The sequence below is a fragment of the Cavia porcellus genome, unplaced genomic scaffold, assembly GCF_034190915.1.
Source record: "Cavia porcellus strain 051 isolate PalLab524CR breed Dunkin Hartley unplaced genomic scaffold, mCavPor4.1 scaffold_13, whole genome shotgun sequence".
NCBI lineage: Eukaryota > Metazoa > Chordata > Mammalia > Rodentia > Caviidae > Cavia > Cavia porcellus.
In genome coordinates this window covers 11,880,001-11,904,133 of record NW_026947496.1, presented here as the reverse complement: position 1 = coordinate 11,904,133, position 24,133 = coordinate 11,880,001, and the positions used below count along the sequence as shown (strand labels likewise).

Genomic DNA, 24,133 nt, shown 5'->3' with positions numbered 1-24,133 from the left:
TCCAGAGAAAGAGTTTTTACCCAACATCATTGGCATTTGCTGGGAAATTCAGATATTCCAGCAGAGAATTCCTCATGGAAAACACAAGAAAGGTGGAACCAAAACCTGCTGGCCATCATGCATCTGTTCAGGAGCCTTTATATCCAATGCAAAGTGTGTGCTCCCCTGAGTCCCTCTGGGCTCCCAGAGTCCAGTGTGAAGGGGAAGAAAGCACAGGATTATGGAAACATTTATTGGTTGAAAAAGTTGCATCACAAGGTGAAATGGAGCACAAAGTTAGGTATTCAGTTTGGTTTCTAATAATAAAATCCATCAAACTACAAGAAATTAGACCTTGTGACACCCACACCCCATCACTTCCCCCACATCCTTAGGTCCCAGGAACCTGATCCTCCATGAGGTGATAGAACCTCTTTCACATGTCAAATCTCAAACCGGAGATTCCCTTACAAACTACACTGATGGAATGAACTTTGTCCTTCTGGTGGCTGCCTTTTAAATACCATCTCCTTGGAGCAAATTTCCCTGTTTCCAATGTCCAGTTCCTTTGTATCTGCGAAATCAGCTTTTAGGAAAATCACAGCTAGTCAGGTTTTATACCACAGTATAACAACTTTCAACAAACATATTGCCTTTCCTATGGGTATGAACATTACTCATTTCTGCTCAGTTGGCAAGACATTTGTTACCCATGTGCAAAGTGGGGATGTTATAGGAGGTCAAGTGATGTCCACAGGGATCTTGATCTCTGTCTGACAGTCCCACCTAGCAACCAGATGATCATTTCAAAGCACTAAAGGCAGGCCAAGTCTCTCTTCTGGTGATACCTTTTCTGAATCAGAATAAAATCTGAAGTAGAGACAGGGGCCTACATGGCACTGCTTGATCTCCTGCTTCTCTCAGATTTCATCTCCCATGCTCTACCTCCTTAAGTGTAAAAGGACTGCTCCCCTCAGGACCTTTGCACTTACAATGCTACATCCTCCAGTGATCGAAAAGTTCATACCCTCACTGTCTCATGTTCGAACTAACACCACCATTCCCATTCCCTCTGACCATTAAGCTGCTGTCTCCCATTTTCATAATGGTCATCTCACTTTGCCATGGCACACACTTACTGTCTCTGGTCTGTGCACACACACACTGCGTGACACACATATGCACATTATATGTGTTGATAACATGTATTCCCAGTGCCTAGAGAACTGGTGCACATTTTCATGATTCTCAGTAAGTAGCTTTTCGACTGAACAAATCCCTGAATCATGCTAGATTTGTAGCCTCCTTTTTGCTACCCACGTGTCTATGCTTGAAGTAGAAATTTCAGAATGAAATCCTGTCATCTGCAGCAAGCTAGATGGAACTGGAGAGCATCAAGTTAAACAGTCTAGACCCTGAAAGGCAAGGGTCACACGTTTTCTTTCATATGTAGAATGCTTGTGAAGATGGTCTGAATGTAGGATAGTGATTAGTAGGGACGAGAAGCAGGTCAAGGCGAGAGCGAGCCAGGGGCATTAATAGGAGAGCGGTTGGAATGATCAGTGCATGCTGGATGCATGTATGAAAGCATCAGTGTGAACCCCATTCTTATGCATAATTAATAATGCTACTTAATGCCAGTGGGCCAAAAATGCACTGGGCATCTACCGTGTACCAAACATTATGCAACTGCCTGGTTGTACAAAATTAAACAAAACTCAACACCTGTCAAAACTTACAAGGACTATTTCGATTTTTAAAAAGTTACACAGTAAGTTCCTGACTTACAGATAAATTCTGTTCCCTGAGAATGTTCCTAAGTCAGATTCATCCATACATGACAAAGTGAGCCTTATGAATTTTTAAGTTGGGGACCTACTGTGTTATAATAAAACTCGTGTTGCCATTACCCCCTTAAAAATGCTCCCCCTCACTTTGAACTCGCTTTTGCTCTCCTTTGTGCCACTTTTGAAGTCAATCTAGAAGTCTCCTTTTGTGACTCTTTACAAGATGTGATCAAATATACAGTCAAGGCTGCTGCCAAGAACCGTCCCCCAGAAAACCAGGCTCTTAGGACATTAGTGTGTCTTAATTCACCCTGTTCACCAGATCTGGTCCCTCACAACCTCTAGCTTTTCCCCAAAGTCAACACAACTATGAAAAGTAAATGTTTTGATTTATTCAGGATTCAAGGCAGCCAGGACAGCACAACTAAAGATATTTATGGAAGGGAACGTCCGTGACTGCTTCAGACAAAGGGGCAAAGTGATGCTTGAGTGAGGGAGAGTATTTTGAGGGGGACTCATGGAAATGAGTCTTTTACTGTAATATATTTTTATTTAAACACACATTGTTTTTTCAATCATATCCTATACATCCTGTAATGACCATATATATACCTACCCTATGTATACTAGCTATCAATATAGATTGATTGATTGATTGACTGATTTCCAGGGGGATGACGTCCTTATGAATAGGGTGGGCTCCTGAAGTCCTTATGAATATTTACATTTCTCTCCTCTTAGTTGTTATCATCCATGACTTGCGTACCTTTCTGATTGTTTCTCTCTGGTAGTGATATTTTGGTTCTGTGGCTTGTAGCCTGACATTTCTCATAGTTACTCAGAAACCTACCCCATCCCATCCTAAGATCTAGAACAAAGTTTGCTTCTCTTTACAAAGTTACTTCAGCTCCACATATGCTGTCGTGCTGTCACCAAAATACTTCCAGAGCCCATTTGGAGACAAATTGATTATTTTGATCTGAAAGGTGCATCTTGGGAAAAACAAATGAAACAAATGAAAAGTGAGTTGATATCATGAAATCTATCTTTCCAGCTGGAGACAGGACACATTCCCGAGTGCCATCAATGATCCTCTTACAAGAATGCACTGTTAAAGAAGAGCTGGAGTTAGGAGGACTCAGAGCTCAGCTTAGGATGTATTTATAAACCAGGCGAGGGGTGTAAACATTTATTCCCAGCATTCTGAGGCACAGGGCCACCGGTGCAAGCCTGGTCTGGGCAACTTAGCGACTTACAAGACCTTGCCCAAAACACAAATTTTAGGAAAGGGCTGGGATGTAGCTCAGTGAAGTCATCCTGGGTTCCATCTCCACTAGAGCAAAAGCAAAGCAAAGCAAAACAAAACAAAGAGAAAGTGTCTGCATATGCAAGACCCACCCTGAATGAAAAAGTTGAAAGCAAGCAGTTTTTATTCCCTATGAAGAGCGTTTGGAATGCACAGCCGTCTTGGGGCACGGACCTCATCCCTGAGGTTCTGAATGAGGCTCAAAGTTTGCAGAGTTCAGTTTACTGTCATGTTCTGGGCTCTTACTCGTTGCAAGCACTGTGACATTCTATAGGAGCTAAACAGACAGGTAAGAAGATGTCCTTAGTTCAGTTTAATAAGAGAAATGAATATTTAAATGAATAATTTAAAAGAAAAATTTGTTTGGGTTTTTCTGGCAATTGCTTAAGACTCAAGTGGCCAAAAGTTTTACTGTGATCCAGGACAGCAGACAAGAATGGATGCCAATGCAGTAAGAGAAATGTGTGGGTGCTGAGTTATGGCTTCTTCATTTCACAGCACCCCGGGGACCAGTGATTGGCAGGCATGTTTCTCCGTCACTGGCACCAACCCCGCTTGCTGATCAGTGTGTCTTTCTAGGCTCCAATAAGAAGCAAAGTGGAGTCAGCATGGCTCCGTTTGCAGAGGTTCTCAACCCTATTGTTCACACTGTGTAATAATTAACGACTTCCTGGACGACCTCAGACCTAATCACCACCTACGATTTTGTGGTTTTAGTGCAAAAATATGCCAAACTCATCACCTGATGAAAAACATGAATTTTTAAAAAGGCAATGAATTCATTCACTGAACATTATGTATACAAGGCTTTGCCTGAAGCGGGGTCTCCCATCTATGAAATGAATAGTTAGGAATCTGTTTTCCCCAGTGTCATGCAAAGCTCAGTCTCAGTAGCAAATAGCTCACTCCTGTCCACCTCGGGACCGACACTAACACAAAGAAGCCATGCACAAAACTCAACCCCAATAGCCACCACTGGAAAGGAGTAACACCTTAGTGCAATTAAATATTTCTCTCCTCTTCCTTCAGTTCCAGGCTGGGGGATGAAGATGGGTGCAACTCTATGTTCACCCAGGAGTGTGCAAGCAGAGAAAGATTCTCACTAAAGAGGCGTGTATGATCAATCTGAATATAAATTAAAAGTCAAAACCAGCACTTTAACTAAATCAGTAGATCACTTGAGAAAGATCACACCAGTTTCAGTGAAGTATAAAAGAATGCGATCGGTGAGCCTAATCTTTTTTCAATTTTAGTAGTCCACTTGCACAGACTACATTGTTAATAAAACAAAACTAGGGATCTCCTGGGTTACTGTATTTCCTATGCCTCTTTTTCTTGCTCTGATTTTTCTTAATGCAAAACTCGGGCTGTTTAGGGGAAAATCAGTCTGAGTGTTACATACAGTCAGTAAACGTGTGCCCCGTTCTCAGATTTGGCCAAGGGTAGCTGGTGGGCAGTCATGGATGCTGGTGGACAGAACCAAGTGTACCCTGATGGTGGTTTATAGAATGTGCTAATACTGAGAGTGAGAGGGGCTATTTAGCAAAATGAAATACTATTGTGTCACTACTTCCTCTCCCACAATTCAATCATGGGAAATTCCTCCCTGGTGCTGTCACTGAAGTCACTACACTTGGAATTAAACATGGTGTAACAGAGCTGTTGACAATTCCCTGAGGTCCTATTGACACATCAGGTCTCTCATTAATAATCAGCTTTCCCACACAGTGAATAGAAAAAGACCTAAGGAAATCACTACCTGTTCCTGATTTCCTGCCAGCTACATGGCCTCTCTGTATCAGCAGGGCTGCCCAGCTGTCTCCCAGGGTCACTCACTCACTCACACGTTAGTCACCACCACAGTCATCTCATTGTCCTTGGTCTCATGGTTCTTCAGATTTTCCGGCTTTTTTCTCTTGGCTTTCAGCATCTTCCTTAATCCTCTCCAGAATCTTCCACCTGAGTCAGGAGGGCAGCAAGATGTGAAGAGCACAAAGACTGGGTTCCACCCCTGTCTTCACCGCTACCTAATTATGTGACATCTTGCAGGCGATATGCTCCTCCAGCGTAAAGGCTTCCATCTGTGAAGCTTCCATCGCAGAGTCAGGCTAAGAACCCCAGGAGACAGACTTTGATTCCTGTCGTTTTATTTCCATCTCTGTGAGCTGCCTTGGTGAACCTAAACAGCTTTTAGGATTTTAAGATTGAGTATTTTAGCTATAAGTAGTGAAATCAATAAAAAGTTACAACCAATTTCAGCGTTCTCTGGGAGTGTGAGGAATTTAGCAGACTTTAAAAGAAACTAAATGTTGACTTAATAATGGTGTAGATATTTGTTATTGGTTTAGTAACATATTTCTCTTTGGAAAGAAAACTAGATTTTGGTATTTTCTCCTTGGGCCCATGTTTTAGACATTAAGTTTCTATAATAAATCACCCCTTAAATTAATAAAATGTAATATCCTCTAAGGTGGAGGTTGGCAAACTTTTACTTTAGGGGCCAGACAGTAAATCTTTTAGGCACTGCTGACTGTGTGGGCGCTCTTGCAATCACTCAACTTGGCTGCTGCAGCACAATAATTCACAAACTAATGAGCACAACTGTGTTGCAACAAATCCTTATTTATATGAGCAGATATAAAGCTACACTTGGCCCCTGGGTCATGATTTACTGACCTGTGCTCTAAGAGACGAAGGTTGAGGAAACCATGAATGACTCTAAAAATCAAGTTACGATGGAATGACAGAGTACAGATGAATCTTCCTTCCATGATGATCCTAGAATCATCATGGATTCTAGATTGACGTCATATTTGATACCTGTATGAGTTTTTTTTAATTTTAAAGAGAATAAAACCAAGCAAAACAAAACAGAACATCAGAACAAACCAGTGTAAGTGACACAGGACTTTAAAAGAATATAAAATCAACAATGGTTACCATAATGCTACTTGTTGTCTTTAAAATAGCTACCTATAACATCAGACATAGTAAAATCAAACGAAACAGAACAGAACCAATAAAAGCAAAACAAGAATGCAATAAAGGACTTCAAAACAAGACAACAGTAAATCCAAAATGGCTACCATGATATGTCTTGTTATCTCCAAAATAGCTATCTATGCAATCAGATATAACAAAATCAAACAAAGCAAAACAGAATAAAACCCAACCCAATAAAACAATGAAGATGATACAGAATTTCAAAACAAGATAATAGGGAATTAACAATGGCTACCGCCTTCAAAAGGAGATCCCCTATAGATGCCACACTGAGTACCATTGTCCTGTGAATTGATGATCAGACCACTGGCCCTTGACCTGCAAAGTCACCAAACACCACACCCATCAAATTGCATCTCACCTGAATAGTTATCATCACAGCCTGTTTCTCTGGATCAGCCAGTCACTTATGAGGTTGAGGGTGGGAGTTGGGGGGTTGGCTCTTGTTTCCTAGCTGTATGCCAGAAGGGGCTGGGGTCTGGCAGTCCCCCAGTGGTGGCTGCCCATTCATGGTGCTGGTTCACAGGAGGGTTTGCTTCTCTTCCCCCGCAGACCCTGAATGGTAGGGACTCACAGGAAAAGGCTAGGATCTGGCTGTCTCCAGGTGGTAGTGGCCCATGCATGGTGCTGATTCGCCTATACCTATATCAGTTCTGCTAGAAAAAAAAAAAGATCAATGAAGTCAAGAGCTTTGAATCTGGGACCTACCACCAGCCTTTAGGAGTAGATTTGGGTTCTGTGGGTTTGTTAGTAATTGGTGAACCTATTCTGACTCTCCACAGCTGCAGCAGATAAAGGATGACTTAGAGGAATTAAAAAGCCCAGACGAAGGTGGGCAGTAACCATCACTTCCTCATGTAGGTGCCACACCCGTCACAAACTGTGGCTACTGTTATCTCCATCCTACACAGTAAGCAGAGTTTTAGCTGCCAAGGGATAAGTGTGTAGTACAGCAAGTGTCAGAGAGCTGAATGACTTTCCCCTCGGCTGCAACACTTCCATCAACAAAAGCAACCAACTTTCCGTGAGACATCCTCACCTTCTTGTGTCTCAGAAGCAGGGGCAAATATACCTCCTTCTTCTCCCTGCCTTTCTTTGCCAGGAGCGGGCATTTTTAATTACAAACAGTAGCCCCCCCCCCCCGACAGTCCCTACCATGTGCCAGGCATAGAGCTTTTATTTTATTATAAGTCTATTTTCTTTCCCTACATAGAAATTAAAGTCAATGAAGTAGAAGCTTGGACAGTGAAGCAGCTTGCACCAACTTGCACTAGTAATTAACTGTGGGCCAGAACTTGACCTTATTCTCATAGACTGCAAGGAACTTTCAACAAAAACAACTGCCTTGAGCTTAGTGGTTAAGAACGCAGACTCTCGACCCAGACAGCCTGGTCCCACTGTAAACTTCACTACTGGCCAGTTGCATCATTCTGGGCAACTTGCTTAGTGATTCTGTGTCTTAGGTTCCTGATTTGCCAAATTAGTACCGCGATAAAGGTTTCCTCTGCATGGTGGGTTGGAAGGACTAGAGAAGCAGTAAGAACATTGCAAACACCACAGACATTGACTTTCCCCATAAACTGTAAGAGCACAGGAGTTATTGTCTGATTTGATCTTCCTTGTGCTGTGAACTCTAGACATGTCTATCATGTAGCAGGAAATACCGTAGCACGAATGAAAAAAAAATGTTCAAACTAACATCTTTGGATTAGGTTATGACTTGGTGCAAGATCAGCGTGCAAAGACGTGACCCTCTTGCTTTACTAATTTTGTATACCATACTTTTCACAGGTAAAAACTGAGTGAGTCTTTTAGGTCATAATTTAAAGGGTAATCAGGATTAAGCATCCTGGATCTAAAAATCCAAAATCTAAAATGCTCCAAAATCCAAAACTGTTTAAGAGCTGGCATCCCTCCACAGATGGAAAATCCCACACCATGAAACTTTCTTGCATGTTCAAGTCTATTAAAAACATGGTACAGAGTTACCTTCAGGTCCCATGCATACGCTGCCTAGGAAACCGTGCTTAGACAAGGTCTCAGCCCCATTGCTTCTCATCATGTGTGCAAACATTCCAAAATCTGAAAGAATCTGAAATAAAAAGCATTTCAGATAAAGAATACTCACAGTGTATGAGAAACTAGTGATTGTTAGTCCTTACACTATTCCCAACCAAAGCGGGTATGCAGTGGTAACACTGATGTTTGCACAACTGTGGGCACAAAAGCACCATTCACACACACTCTCCTAGTGCTGTTATTCTCAAAGGTGATTCATTTTACACTCTTTTCATCCTTTTAAAAAAATCTGTCATTACATAGACTATTCTGTCTTAAAGTTCATTTTTTCAAAATGTGCTTTTCTTCAATACCATACATTCCAAAGGCAGACCAGTACTAAGCAGAAGCGCCATGGTAACTGAGTTACAGGTCCGTTTACCTCTCGAAATTGTGACTAATGTCTTCTCTTCAGCAGCAGTGAGCTCGGGAGAGGCAGGTCCTCCTGGGAAAGGGGCAGCATCAGCCCTCAGGTGACACATGCAAAGAGGAAGGCTAAATGCAGAAAGGGTAGCAGCGGTGCCTCCAGAGTAAACCCTGCTCTTGGGGGCAGGACTTAGGCAGGGACTTCTCAGAGACCGAGCCCCATGTGTTCCCAAGAGCACTGCTTAGCACGGTGCCACACTGCTGGAAAACCATGGCCAAGTCTTTGTTGAGTTTATGATGAGCAAATGTGACAGTCACCCTGAATGTGATTAACTAAAACTCCTCACACTTAGCAAAGCACCGGGTTCCGATCTGTCTCCCTGGGTGGCACTGTGTAAATCACTGTGTCTATTGAAATCATGCATCCTTTCAGCTTTACGCAAAAGTAATTCATACAACCGCGTCCTTAGAAAGCTCTGACTCTGCCAATATGCCCACCATGGGACCTTCCAAAGACTTCAATAATGAGAAAGACTAAAATGTGGCATTGTTTGTGGAATACTCTGCATGTTTTATACAAAACAATGGAAGCAAATCAGTTTTACTTTTGAAGATTCTTTTGCTTACAATCAAAATACTTTACAGTTATATCTGATTTGTCTTTCTTCAAGACAGGAGGCTTTTCTTTTTTTTTTTTTTTTTTTTTTTACCAGGGATCAAACTCATGACCTTGTTCTTGCCAGGTGGGCACTTATACCGCTGAGCCAAATCCCTGGCCCCAGCATTTTTTTATACTTTGGAAAAATCTGTTAATGAAAATTTGTTGAAGTTTATTATATTTTTTTCTCTTTTTGAGACAGGGTTACACTATGTAGTTCAGAACTGGCCTTGAACTCACTTTGTAGCCCAGACTGGTCTCTAATTCATAGAGATTCCTCCTGCCTCAGCCTTCCCTAGTGCTAGGATCACAGGTATCCACCATCATACCTGGCCTTGCTGAAGTTTAGATCACTATGAATTTGGTCTTTCTTACAAAGTAAACTATTCAATGAAAACTGTTTAAAAGAGTTAAAGAATGCTGTTAGATTATCTTTCATGTCCAGTTGGAAAACCCACTGATAGAATTTATTTTGAAGTTAAAACCATGAAATAAGAATTTGGTCCAAAATGGTAGTTATAAAGGAAAATAAGACTCACCCGGAGACAGCTGAGCCTAAAAATATGATTAAAAACTTTTGTTAAAATAGCAGCTAAGATGTTTCAAGTATTGCACATGAGAGAAATTACACAGCACCAACATTTGTTATTTTGTCTGTGACATGCACAGGATGATTAACCTTACTTATTGATGAAGATAAGAGGAAGGACATGGGTAATTTGCTAGAAATTGCAGCATATGATGTAGTAGAGGCAAGATTCAAACCCAAGTCACCTGCCAGTGGGCCCCTAAGTTTATCTGTTGCTTGTCGCACAAGTCTAAGTCATGAAAGAGACTGAAAACAAACACATGTTCGGGGTGAGTATAAAAAGGGTTGTATATTGGCAACCTATTAGTATAACCTTATTAAAATATCGTTATTGTCCTAAAAAGACAATGCTATTACTAAAATGAATAATGTAACTGTATTTAAAATAAACAAAAAGCATTTGTCTTATGGTTTCCAAAACTGTAATACTACTAGCTAATAAAACAACTTTAGTGTTTTAGAGAGTACAATTTCAGGAACTGATACCCCAAGGTATCCTATTAGCTCTGTAACCAAATCAGCATTTGTGCATCTTGTTTGGAATCACCGTGTAACTAACCACTGTGCTTTGAATACAGTTTGTCTCCTCCCAAACGCACACTAAAATTTAACACGGGCAGGAGCAGGAAGAAGGTAGAAACTGACCCTGACCGTGGGTTTAGAGACGGGGGCTTTGGAAGATGATTGGATTAGAGCAGAGCATCAGGGTGGGGATTCCACAATGCGATCCTGGTGGCTTCAAAGAACAGGGAGCCCAGGACTCAGACTAGGCCAGCAGAAAGGCCATTGCCGGATGTGGACCACCATAACCCATAATAAACCTGCTTTTTTTTTTTTTTTTTTTTTTTTTTGTAAATTACCTGGCTGGGGTACATGTTAGTAGCAATGGAAAACAGACTAAGATACCAACCAGAGAAAATCCATGGCTTGTTGTCCTTTTTGCTTTGTCTTAGAGTGACAAATTTCAGCTTGGAAGAAACCACTACCGTGCTGTTGGTGGCAGTGATGAAATTCACACTTGTGTTATGATTTCAGCGGACTATTTCTCCCTTCAGCCACCGAGTAACGACGTGAGAGCCCACGAGGCTCCGCAGTCTACTCAGGGCCGCCTGCTCTTTCCTCTCCTAGGTCGCTACCCTCAGGAGAACAAGGGCACCTACATCCCAGTCCCCATCGTCTCCGAGCTGCAGAGCGGAAAGTGGGGGGCCAAGGTCATCATGAACGAGGACAGGTCGGTCCGCCTGTCCATCCAGTCCTCCCCCCAATGCATCGTGGGTAAATTCCGCATGTACGTGGCTGTCTGGACCCCCTACGGCATCCTCCGCACCCGCCGGAACCCGGAGACGGACACCTACATTCTCTTCAACCCCTGGTGCGAAGGTAAGGGATGAGTTCGTTTTCTTGCAAAAAATACTCACCTCTGGCATCTTTCTTGGGGAGGTAGCAGGATTATCCGGAGGACGTGACCCTTTCTTTCGGACACCAGTGTGTATGATAAAGAGTGGGCCTGACTGTGTGTGGCCATGAAACCTGTCTGTGTGACCTTAAGGCTGCAGCACATTCATCCAGGAATTCGCTGGAGATTGCTCCAGGTTGCACAGTTAATGAATTGTGGAGCTGCGTGTGCAGAGAGCAGCCTCTGTGCGCTGTTCCCCTACACACGAAATGGGCTGCTTAACTGACTTTTAAAACTAACGGAGTCCATGACTCTGACTCAAAAAATCAACCATTTCCATCATGGAGCTTCTCGATCTCATTAATTCACAAACAGCGCCTACAATGTCCCACAGACTTGTTTGTGTGCACAATGGGTGCACATTTCTCAAATCATACCCCCGAACATACAAACATATCACTGTATTTTAATATAGCACAACTTAATCTCTAATGCTATGTTGAGTCTTCCTTTCTGCCTTCTGCGGAAGCTTAACTTAGTTATGTTCAGATAAACTCAGCCAACTCAGCCGTCCTCTATGGATTCAATTTAACCATCCAGTAACACTCAGCGTCTCCCCATTCCCACTTCCGCCCTTGCAGCCTCCTCTCTGTCTGCTCCGACTCCTGGGCAGGGGCTGACAGAGGCAGACTCAGCGCGCTGGGGGAGCGACCTCTCTCTCTGGATTTTTGGTAATGAAACAATATCTGTCCTGCAAGCTAAGAGCAGGAGGGTCTTCAGCTATCCATATGCATTGCTAGTTCACAGCTTCCAAATGGTCTATTATTACTGACTTTGAATGGCTCCTATTTGAGAAAGTTACATTTGGATCAGGATTGATCTGAATTAGACATAGGTAGTAAGTGGGCAACAATGTTTTCCACCCACACAGAACATAAATCTGGATAGTTCTGCCCTTTTCTTTCAATTAACAGTTCCAACAGTATGAGACCATACTGATCCTATATTCCTCACACATTCGTTTTCATCATCTCCTTCTAAACATTTTTGTTTTGTTTTGTTAAGACAGAATATCACTATGTAGTTCAAGCAGGTCTTGAATTCACTTTGTAGCCCAGGCTGGCCTTGAACTCACAGACATCCTCCTGCCTCAGCCTCCTGAGTGCTGGGATTATAGGCATGTGCCATCATGCCCAGGAGTTTTTGAATACTTCCATTTATCTGTGAGAGTGAAGTTCAAGGAGAATACTAACTAGAGACACTACCTGGGCCATGTACAATTCAAAAGTGAACTCCTATTTATAGTAGTTTCATCAATCTCATCAGTCAGACATAAATCATTTTGTATCTGCCGATGTGGCACTAGACACAGAGATGGCTGGACCTAATTATAGCTATCCACAAAGAAATGATAACCAGGTGTATGAATCAGAGGTGAATTTAGGAGTCAGCTACACCTAGGGAGGAGAGAGAAGGTAAGAGAAGAACTTATCAAACCCTCAGGAACACCAATAGAGGAACTGGCAAAGGACATTATCTTTTTTTTTTTTTTTTTTGTCTTTTTTCCTTTTTATCGGTACCGGGGATCGAACTCACGACTGCCTGCTTGAAAGGCAGGCACTTATGTCACTGAGCTAAATCCCCAGCCCCCAAAGGACATTATCTTAATCACTTTTCTTACCAGTAGGCCAAAATACCTGACACCCACAATGTAAGGAGAGGCTTATTTGGGGTCAAGTTTCCAGTCTGTGGTTGGCCAGCTCCAAGGTGGAAAGCACGGTGGAAGGGTCTGGCGGAAGAGAGCTGCTCACCTCATGGTGGCCAGGAAGCAGTGAGAGAAGGGGAAAGCTGGGAGGGAGATGAACCTTCCCCATCACACTCCCAGTGGCTTGGCTCTTCTGACTAGAGCCTGCTTCCGAACAAGAAGTCAGTTATGGGATTCTTTTGTCCAATCCTCCTTCAAAAGCCCTGCCTAGGAGCTTATGAGGCCCTGCTGGATCATTCTCAATGTCAACTATAGCAGAGGTTTGAATAGAAACAAATGTAGGAAATGGTCTTTTCTAGGAAAATTGTACTTTCAAAAAAATCTATACTTACAAAATAAATAAGTCAGGACTCTATTATTGACTTACAAAATGAAACCTACAGGCCTCAAATGTCTAGAATCGAGCTCTCTGGGGCGTTTAAAGAATGATATGATATATCTCAAACTTCAGTTTCTTCACGGTTTTTCTGAATCTCATCATTTGCCCAAAATGCATTGCAGCTCACATGGCTGTTCCTCTGGTGAGGAATTCTGAGTATGCAGAAGAATCATTCATGTCTAATAATATTTAATAAGATCTGATCACCTAATGACTGCCTTGGTCTTGAGTTGCACCCATTGGAAGCAGCTCCCAGAACTTCTGTTCAGAAAGTTGCCTAGACCTGGAAATAATGTGATCTCTGCCCTAAAGGCCATATTATGAATGAGGGGCCTCTCTTATGCATTATTGGAGAGAGAAAGGATTGAAAGAAGCTGAAATTAAAACCAGAGAGATCAGGTTGAAAGCTGTGATCCAACGCAAAGACCACAACAGCCTGGACTAGGGCATGGCCAAGGGCTGAGCGTGGGAGATGGATGGTAGAGCTACTTTGAGCATAGGCTAGAAATTGCAGAAGGACTAAAGATGAAAGGTCAAAAAGAAAGGAATCAAGGATAACTCTAGATGTCTGCATTGCCCAACCAAGATGCTAGTGGTGCCATTTTCAGAGCTGGGATATCAGGGGAAGAAAAGGGCAATCAAAGGAGGAAACTAAGAGATGCACAGGGAATTGTTAATTTGGTGGTATCTGTGAGACAGCTGAGTGAAGGTGCCTAAAAAGCACTTGCATAGGTGAATGTAAAACCCAAAGGAGATACAGCATGGGCACCACCAAGTGTGAGAAGGAACACAAATGGATTCATGATCCTCAGCAATTACAGTCGAGACAAAGAGAAGCCGGCTAAGGAAACTGAAAAGGAGCAGTCACTGGTACGAGGAAATCAAACCATAGACTCTTGTGTATCAATTGACTTTAGAAGACAGTGATGTATTCTGTTGAATTGGATAGGAAAAAAGTGATCGTGCCTTATGGAGAAACATGAGCTTCCTTGTCAATCTTGGAAAGAACTGTTTCACCAAAGCAATGGGGCAGAACCTAGGGAGATGGGCATAGCCCATAGTGTAACTGACAGTGGACAGTGTAGATGCGGCACCACCAACTTCTCTAAGAAGGTATTTTGTAGAGAACTTTTTTAAAGACAAGAGAGTGTGGGTGTGATTTTATGGTGATGGAGATGAACCAGTAGCAGAAGTTTACTGCCCAGAGAAAGGGCAGTAAAGCCTTGGCTCCCAGCCTTGGCTGAACATTGCAATCAGCTAAGGAGCTTTACACCCCATCACTGCTTCTATCCCCACCCGCAGACCTTCTGATATAATTGGTCTGGAGTACAGCCCTAGATTCAAGGTTTTCCCAAAGCTCTGCAGCCGATTCTTGAGGCTGGGTTTAGGAATGAAATCCTAGAATGGATGGGACCTAGAAAGCAGGTGAAGGGTCCATCAGAGATGCCCTACCCACCTGAGCTGGGCAAGAGACACAGCAGGAAAAGTGGTAAAATTTTTTTTTAGATCTACTGAAAGGAGTATGAGATTGTTGCTATTTCATGATTGTCTTTCCTCCGTGCAAAGTCCTATGTTGAGAGCAAGCAGGGAATGTGGGGAGCATGATGGGGAAGATATGAAATAGCTATGTGAGGAGTGCAAGGTAAACTCATAGAAGCACGGCAGGTGGCCCTCTCAGCTCTGCAGAACCCAGGGACAGTAGCCACAATTCCCTTAGTCCCTGGGCCTGTGGAAGTCTGAGTATTTCTCCAAATTTCTGGATATCTCTGTCCTTGTAACTTATAGGACCCCCCACTACTTACCATGTGACACCCCAAATGAGAAACTCAACTCTTCTTCAATTTCAGTATCATCTCCAACAAGAACAAAAAATGAATCTATGGATGTCTCTAGACTTTATTGGAATTGAGTATAGTGAGTAGCAGGTAGGAGGATTGTCTCTATGGCTCTCAAACCTAGAGGATTTCAGAATGATCTGTAGGGTTTGTTAAGACATCTGGGATGAGACCTGAGAATCTGCACGTCTAACTAGTTCCCAGGGTATACTGGTGCTACTAAGTAGATTCACACTTAGAGAACCACTGGTTTACATAATAATCTCAAAACAATAATAAAGCAAAGGACAGTACAATTTAGTGTCTTAGTTACTTTTATCATTGCTGAGAAAAAACATAAGATACCTACAGGTTAACAGAGGAAAGGTTTATTTTGGCTCTCAGCTTGTAGAGGATTCAGTTGATGCAGGGAAGCATGGCAGAGGGGGCTCCTAGAGAAACAGTCCATGGCAGGGTAAGCAGGAGATGGCAAGCAGAGAAGAAGCAGCTCCAAGCCTCCCTTCCTTTTATTCCAGCCAACCTACATGCCTTTTGGGTGGTGCCAGTCACACCCAGATGAGGCTTCCCTGAATCCTTCCATACCTAGAACTATCCTAAACCAATCAGAGGATCAATTTAGTAATCACACCCTTAATCCATATTCACACTTCCTTAATCTGCATTCACACGCCCAGATCCAACCACCTCCAAAAAGTCACACTTATGATCTCATGAGGCTTTTTGGGGGACATCTAGACACAAACTACAGCATTTATCCTTCTTAAAACTAGACTAGCTCTTCCCTGGAATTGATCCCAGTCTCCCTCCACTTTCCACCTCTTCTCTCTCCTTCTATTGATCTTTCTTGTTCTCCAAACTTTTCATTCTCTCCCGAGAACAAATTCTTTTTTATCTCATGTAAGATTTTCTAGTCTGCTTTTGAGGACTGCACACCCTTTGCAGACAGACCATTGCTTCCTGAAAAAGTCTGATGTCAGTTTTTAAGAAAATGCCTGTTAACCTTCTTTTCTTACTACACACTGAAATGGTTCAAGGAGTGTTTATAAGTTGGGTGAAAGGTATTATTTCCTCTCTCTCATAGTGTGAATTTCCAGCTGAGGTATCCAAGGCATGATCCAAAAAAGAGGTCTATGTGATGATTTCCCTACACACACAACCAAATATACTTCAGCCTGACAACCACCCCAGTTTTATGCTTGCATGTGCTACTGTATAATGTGGAAGTCAGTGAGCAGCTAGAAACTAGGTCAAAACAGAGGTAGGACTGCTGTCAGAACAGAAAGATAGCAACGAACAAAAGAGGAACAGACCTCAGAGGTTTCCCAGAGAAAGCCAGGGAGAGCAAGGTACCAGACGTGGAGGTGAGTTTCAAGATGCCAGTGGACCCCAGGCTGAAAGTAACAACACCAGTCACCGTGCTTACTGACAGGAGAATGTTCCGCTGTGTTCCTGGGGCCTTCCGCCTGCTTTGCATTCATAGGCAATTTATCCTCTTTAATCGCTAAATCATTAATGGGGATCAATAAGCAGGATCAAGCTAGCAAGGGCAGGGCGGCTTCAGGGAGAATTATTGCTTGGTTCTGAAGTTAATAGAACTAACCAGGCTTCATTCACATCCATTTTATGAGGGAGCCCTTCTCCAGGGCGCTGTGGACAGAACTACACCCACAAAGACAGCAGGAGTGAGTTGGATGCCTGTTGTGAATTCATCTTGTTTTTCTGACCATTCAGGAGCTCTGAATTATTGAATGTATTTCACAATATAAATGTCAAATGTTCCAGTTTGGCAGTCTGGCATAAGTGCTAGATAGTAAGCTCTGAAATATTTAGATTTCTGACAACTTTTCCTTGCACTCTGGGGTGTTACTTGTTTGGTTGGCCATTGGTTATTTTCAAGGGCTTCTTCCATCTTTTAACAACTTATTCTCCTCCCCCCCCCCCGCCGTATCCTCCATCACTGACCCTCCTGTGCCTCATTCAATCCCATATCTCTAGGATCTACCAGGTGCCTGGCACATATGTTGAGCTTAATTAATGTGTGTTGCATTGATTTAAAGGTTCCAAATAGATAGTCTTTGTGTTCACTGTGTCCTACCATCACAGAGAAGTGCTGGATGTAATCTCAGACCTCACCATCTTGAAATAATCAAAAACATATGGTGTGTTGGGAGGACTGTGTTTGTGGGTGACGTGTGTGAAGATTTCTCTCTATAGCATCTTATACCAAGCTAGTATCTTGTATCTCTAATTTGTTTATGCAGCATGATTTTGCATTTTCTTTTAGGCAATGAAGTTAATCTAATTTAACGTAAAGAGCCCAATACATTTGCAACATCTTGGATATTTTTAATTGAGAGTGAAAAACATGACCAGCTTATGGTCTATTATTAAATTTCTGTTTAGATTATTTGCCTTGTGAGTATGCAAGATCATTTAGACCCTTTTGTGGAGAACAGAGTCATTCCCCAGCTTGTCATTCTCAAAGGAGCAATGTGGACACCCCTTCTTTTGAGTGCCCTGGGGACCAGACTAGATTTTATACCCTCAGACTACAGCCATTCATCCACCAGTCACAAATATTGATGGTCGGGCTCCTCCGTGGCCACAACAAGGCAATTACCCATGTACCACACCACAATATTATTTCTTCTTTCATAAATATTAAGAGCCAGTGCTGAATTCTGCACTGGGGGTGTGGCAGTGGAAAAAAAAAACACGCAATTTTTGCCCTCACAGACCTGCTAATGAGGATTTTACAAGCAAGCTACCAATAAAACCTAATTACAGTAGTAAAAGTACTAAAACAAATAAAGCACAATAAAAACACAAAACAAGGACCTCTGACCTTGTGGGTGGGGGCAGCACAGGGAAAAATAAGTCACTGCCTTACCCTTGTGCCCTCTCCAGCCCCTACAGAGCAGTGCTCGTGAACAGCTTGTGCTCTCAGTGCTCGTGAGAGCTTGTGCTCTCAGTATGCTCACTGAATTATGAAGTTCCAGTAAAGCTTCTGTGAAAAACTTAATCCTTCATTCCAGCCTTCTGCTTAGTAAAATGATTTATACAGTAGTCTCCCCCATCTGTAGTTTTGTATGCTGAGGTTTGAGTTACCAAGGTCAGCCACAGTCCAAAAACGACAAATGGAATTTTCCAGAAATACAGAAGTCTGTATTATCAGTTTGGTCCCATTCTCAGTAGAGTGATGGAATCTCACATCATGCAGTCTGCCTGGACACAAATCACCCCTGGTTCGGAGTATCCATGCTGTATGAGTTATCCACCACTAGTTACTTAGAAGTGTCCCAGTTACCAGACTGACCTCCCTGTATTGCGGTTCTTGCCTTCAAGCAACCATTATTTAACTTGATAATGGCTCCAAACTGTAAGAGTAGTGACACAAAGGAGGCGCCAAGCACCAGGGCGTAACCCGGTGAAGGACGTGTTAAATCTGCTACTATGTACAATGCTATAGAGGGCACAGAGGAAACACATCACATGTGCAGAGTTTGGTACCATCCACGGTTTCAGCCCTCTGTGGGGGGGTCTCAGAAGTTATCCTCCAAGCAGAAAGGAGGACTATTATATCACTCCTCCAGGGTCTGAATCACCGACAGCTTCATGCATCCTTTCTGTACCAAGTATTCTGTGTGACACTGCTCTGGTTTAGATCTTGATGCCCCCTAAGGTTTCATGGGATCATGGGTGGGATCCTTGGAAGGTGATTGGATGATAGGCACTGATCGCCCAAGGCTACACCTCTCTTTCCAGTTCCTCTCTTGACCTTCTCTGCTTCCTGTCTGCCATGGTGTGATCTGCTCTCCTTCATTATGCCTCTCAGCCATGACATCCTGCCCTGGAGCCAGCCCATTAGGGAGCCAAAATAAACCTCTCCTTTATTAAGTAGAGAGTGTCAGGTATTTTATTTCAGCAATGAGACAAGGGACTAAGAGAGACACTGTCACCAAAATGACACAGATAGCTCAGAATGAACATTCCTGTTTGTGGCACACAGGTGACTGCAGGATCAAAGGCCAAACCTGTTTATGAGATGTTTCTGCAAGGAGCAGGGTAGCAAGAGTCTAACACAGAATCACATTTAGCTACCAATTCATGATTCCTTCCTCGGGGAATTGTCTCATACTCTCTTGTGTGTTTAGGAAAGTGTCCCTTGTCTCATTCAGCCCTGTGCAGTACCTGGCACAGAGCCACAGTTCACCGAACTCTGGCTGAACTGAATTGGTAACCATCACTATGAGGGATCAGGAGTGGATTATTTAGCTTATATTTCAAGATAGAAAACAGACTCCCTGGTGTTACATAAATTTTCAAGGTCATACAGAAAATTAAAAAACAAACTAGGGACAAAACTTAATTCAATCAGAGAAAGCTCTTTTGTTTTTAAAATAAAAGTGGTTGGTATCTGGTCTTGTAGGCCAAGAGAAACATGAAGTAGGTGGTCAGCAGGAAGCTTTCTGTGATGATCCATCAATGTTGAAAGTCATTTCCTTAGAAATAAAAAATAGATAAATATGAAATCAGGCTGATAGCTATAAAATCAAAGGAAATTTTCTTTGGAAAAAAAAAAAGAAAGAAATTAAAGCATGCCAGCAAGGCCCAGGCACCCTTGGAGAATATGTGTTAAGTAAAGAAGTTCTGACATTTTCTTTGTAGAATTGCTCCATGAATAATAGCCTGGCTTCTGAGGATAGCTGCACGAAAAAGTCCTTAACCAGCAAAATTAGCAAATTAGCACTTATTGACTAAACTTCCCCAACCGGTGTGCATCAAAGTGTCATGTGACATGCTTGCAAGAACATCAACAGCCCCAGCCGCTGGGAGGATGCTCAGCTGCTTCACGGATCCAAGCCTTGCCGTAGACAATAGGTGCAAAGGCCAGACCACTAGAGCAGCTGTACTAAACAGTGTCGGGAAATCAGTGCTTTGAAAACTTCCAGAATAAAAAGTACACACTCTGGAAATGCCATTCCTTAATGGAGTCCCGCGTTTCACAGCCTTGACAGACAGGAAGGTCTTCCTAATATACCCACAGCACACACAGCCTGCTGCAGCTTGCCGCACCTTCTCATTTACTTGGAGATGGAAAAACATATCATGGTGACACCAATCTCAGTTATGTTTGCCCTGAAGATGAAGCCACTCCCACCAGGAGTGATTGCTTGTTGCCAGTTGAAGTCTTTCCACTTTCTTTAGTGATACCCAATTTTTATATAAAAGGGAGGGAAGTGGAGGTGATTCCTGATCCCCTGGCTCTAAATCCTTCCCTTCACTGAAGTGTGATATTCTTGCCTTTTTGAAGGGGCTGAACCGTTATTTCTTCTAAAGGATTAGAAGCAAAATCAAGCCCTGAAGGAAATTGTAAGCCTCTCAGAAATACCTCATGTGATGCCTTCCTAGCATAGTTTTTTCTAATCCCTGAGCTCTAATGACATTGGGAACAGACTTGCTTTAACTTTAAAATAACCTGTAAATAGCAGGAGGAGTTTTTGAGCCCATGCAATGATGAATGGCCCTCCTTCTCCCACAGAGGCTGTTTAGGTACTAAAATCAATGGGCTCCATATCCATCTTCACTTTTCCCTTATAAATTCTTACTTTCTCCAGGTAGGGAGATCAGTCGTAAATTCCAGCCGTGCCTGAAATCAGCCTTCTAAGTGAGTCCTAGAAGTTTGCAGCCCACAGTTGTCTTTTTTTTAAACTGCCCTACCATTCCCACCAGAGGAATAGTAAACTAAATGAGATCATCATTCTTTACTACTTGACTAGTATAAACTGTTTAGTCACCCTGGAAGGGTGATTATTTGCATCTTGAAGGTCTCCTCTGGTGATGGAGAGGCTCGGGGTAAGCAGCTGGAGATACTGTGCCACATCTGCCCGTGATGCTGTGTGTAACCTGTCTTCCCCTTGTGTTTCACTGGAGTGACGGTTGTTTGTCAGTGATTACTTTGGCAACCTATGGTGCTACCTCTCCCCTCCGGGAATCTAAGATGCCTCTCAACCCTGATGTAATGGAGGAGTAAAGCTCCCACATCCGACGCTTACACACAAGCATCCACATACTTCACCACCACCACCAAATAAATAGGCCAAATTGTTGGCTTTCTGGAGCAGTGAGACTTTTGTTGGTTTGTTTTTCCTGTTATCACTCTCTGCTTAACTATGTCGGAAAACAGCCTTCCCTTGCAACTGGGAAAATCCCATTACTCTTCTGAAACGAACCCAATATTTTAAAACAAACAAAAGCAACACCAAAAAGCCAACAACAAAAATATCCAGAGGCAAATGATTCTGTTTTCCTATTTTTATTAGCCTCTCAAGCGTAGGGAGTTTTTGGAGTTTCCATAGTGATGTAAATTCTGTTTTTTCACTCAGTTTTGGACAACTATATTTTAAAGTGACAGTTCTGAATCAAAACAGGGAAAATAAAGCACTGCTCTCCACCCTCGATCTTCTTTCAAAATCATAAATAAATTTAAAATTAAAATTGAGGCTTCCTGTTTGACTCCCTCACCTTGGTGAGGATTCATGAGGACGCCCGCCCAGTTTGAGGGAAGATTTAATTCAGCCACCAGAAGGAAAAGGGGGGCCTGGTGTGGAGCCGCAGAACTACTCCTATACACAGTTTTCAAATTTATCACTCCCCATCAATGATTACCTGGAACCCAAAGTAAATCCTTCATTTTCCTGGACTTCTCCTTCATTCTCTAACCTTCTATCCAATCTCTATCTCTTTCTTAAAGTAGGCGTTTATTGATTTCCTCCCACATTCCCGGTGCTGTTCCTGCCATTGTGCTAGCTGCTGGCACACAGTGACTTGAGCCCTTGGAAGGGGGAATCATGGTCCACTTGGGAGACAGCTGAGTTTCCAGTCCTGGCTTCGTGTCTCCCTAGCAGTAGGGCCTTGGGAAGGACACTTGACCTGTCACTGTCTCGGTTTCCTCATCTATACAATAGGGATAATGGGATGCCTTTCTTATGGGAGGTTATGAGTTTTAACGAATTACTTTGCTTTTATATAATATGCAGAAAGTTCTGGCACACAGTAACACATGAGTGTTCAGTAAGTAATGAAATTAATTGACCATTTCCATGCAGTGGGATGTGTTACCCTGACACCTGTGGGTCAACTGAAGGACAAGGCTAAATTCAGACAATGCTAGGAAAGGTGCAGGAGTATTTAACAGAGGAGAAAAAGTAATGTTGACTGAGTATATTTAACAAGTTCAACCCTAGTGCTTTTCAAGAAAACTTAATACGTAAAAGTTGGACTTGCTAACCTCTTCTTAAGTAGATAGCTTCGCTTAAACGCAAACATATTTTTAAAATGACTTTCTTGTGATGGAAGTTTTAGCATAAAAATAAAAACTAAAGAAAGCACAAAAAGAGCTCAGACACCTACAAATTAGCGATACCACTATTAACACTCTGGTATGTTACCATTCATTTCATGCATTATGAATGGTACTTCCACGTTCACCAAACTTCCAATCCTGGAGAATCCCCAGAGAAAACAACTTTGTATATATGTTCTGCTATGATTTTACACATTAGCATCCATAAAAATATTTATAAAGTTCAAAATTTTTAGCCACAAATTACATTACACATATTTCCTTATGCCTTATTTACCCATACCATATGTCTTGGAGGGTTTACTGTATCAGTACATACATATTCTTTTAAATGACTGCTTGGTACAGTTGTACCATAATTAGTTTGGTCTTTCAGTTACAGTTACTTAGATTCATAATGATTTCTACTTACAACCATTTGACTATAGAATATCATGTTGTACTAAACATGCATGCATTTTTATAAACATATTTCTGTAGATATTTAGAAATAGCTTTATTTTGGTCAAAGTGTGTTCACATTTTAAATTTGCCTAGATACTATCAAATTACCCTTTAAAAAGGCTTTACTGCTCTAACACAGCCACGGTATGGAGGAGTAGTCATGTCTTTGCACTCTCTTTGGTACTAAGTGTCACCATCCAGTTTTCTATTTGCCAGTGGAGTGGGAAACCATGGTTATTTCATGGCTGGCTTAGTTTGTATGTCTGTAATACTAGTGGAGTTGAGTATCATTCATTGTACTCATTGAGTCTTGTGTTTCTGTGCCTGTTCTTGTGTAGAACCTGTTAGATGAGGTCAGAGTTGGCAGGAGCTACACAGATGCAGCTGTTAAATCTATTGACAATGACATTAAGAGAGACAGACAGCGAGAGAGCTTACTGAACTTTTGTCCCACGTGGTAGTCAGTTGCCACAACACTATGCACTGAACAGACCAATCATTACCCTTTGGCTTTCCTGACACCTTTATCATTCCCCAGGTGCGGATACACATCTGGCTCACACATGTATGACTGTATTACTGTGCCCTGCCAATGTTAGTTCTATCACAGCTTCACTTCAGGTGGCTATAGTCACAGCAATATGCCATAAAATATCAAATCTTCTTGGTGTATGATGAGAAGCATTTGTACTTGGGCGCCTGGATCTGGGTCGATAGAGATGGGGCTTGATCCGTCAGCTCTACTTGAGGTGAGAGACTCATCCTGTCCCTGCCCATCTGTGGGCACACTGGGTGACTTTGACCGGTTGGGCTGCTAGGCACGCTCTTTTCCTGGTGACAGTGGCAGAGCTGTGAGAACATCACTTCCACAGCCGCCATCCACCAAGGCAAGCCCAAACCAGCAGGCGGAGTCCTTTACCGGAAAGCACTGCTACTTACCTGGCAAAAGCCACAGGGACAGCCACACACAAACAAGGACTGAAGCCCAATTTACCACTGCCCAAGGCCTTCAGTTTTTCTTCCTTTTAAATGTTTGCTTTTTGACTATTTTTTCATCTTTTTTCTTTCACGAAAGCTTTGAACCAATCTGCAGAGTTCTAAAAAATCCAAATGGCCTTGTGGCCCAGTTCCCATTGACTTCAGACTAACTCGGGTGGGATTTATGTCTTTATATTACTAACTCTCCACATCCAAGTAGAAAC

At 42.4% G+C, this 24,133-nt stretch overlaps 1 protein-coding gene across 1 annotated transcript in view; it reads left to right on the top strand.

The window, feature by feature from the left end:
- The window catches only part of F13a1 (coagulation factor XIII A chain), a 155,893-nt gene that overhangs the window by 37,738 nt on the left and 94,022 nt on the right, over positions 1-24,133 (top strand). The window contains exon 4 of the mRNA XM_003468825.5: positions 10,875-11,126. Within this exon, the coding sequence (XP_003468873.2) occupies positions 10,875-11,126 (252 nt within the window). The remainder of the gene's footprint in view (positions 1-10,874; positions 11,127-24,133) is intronic.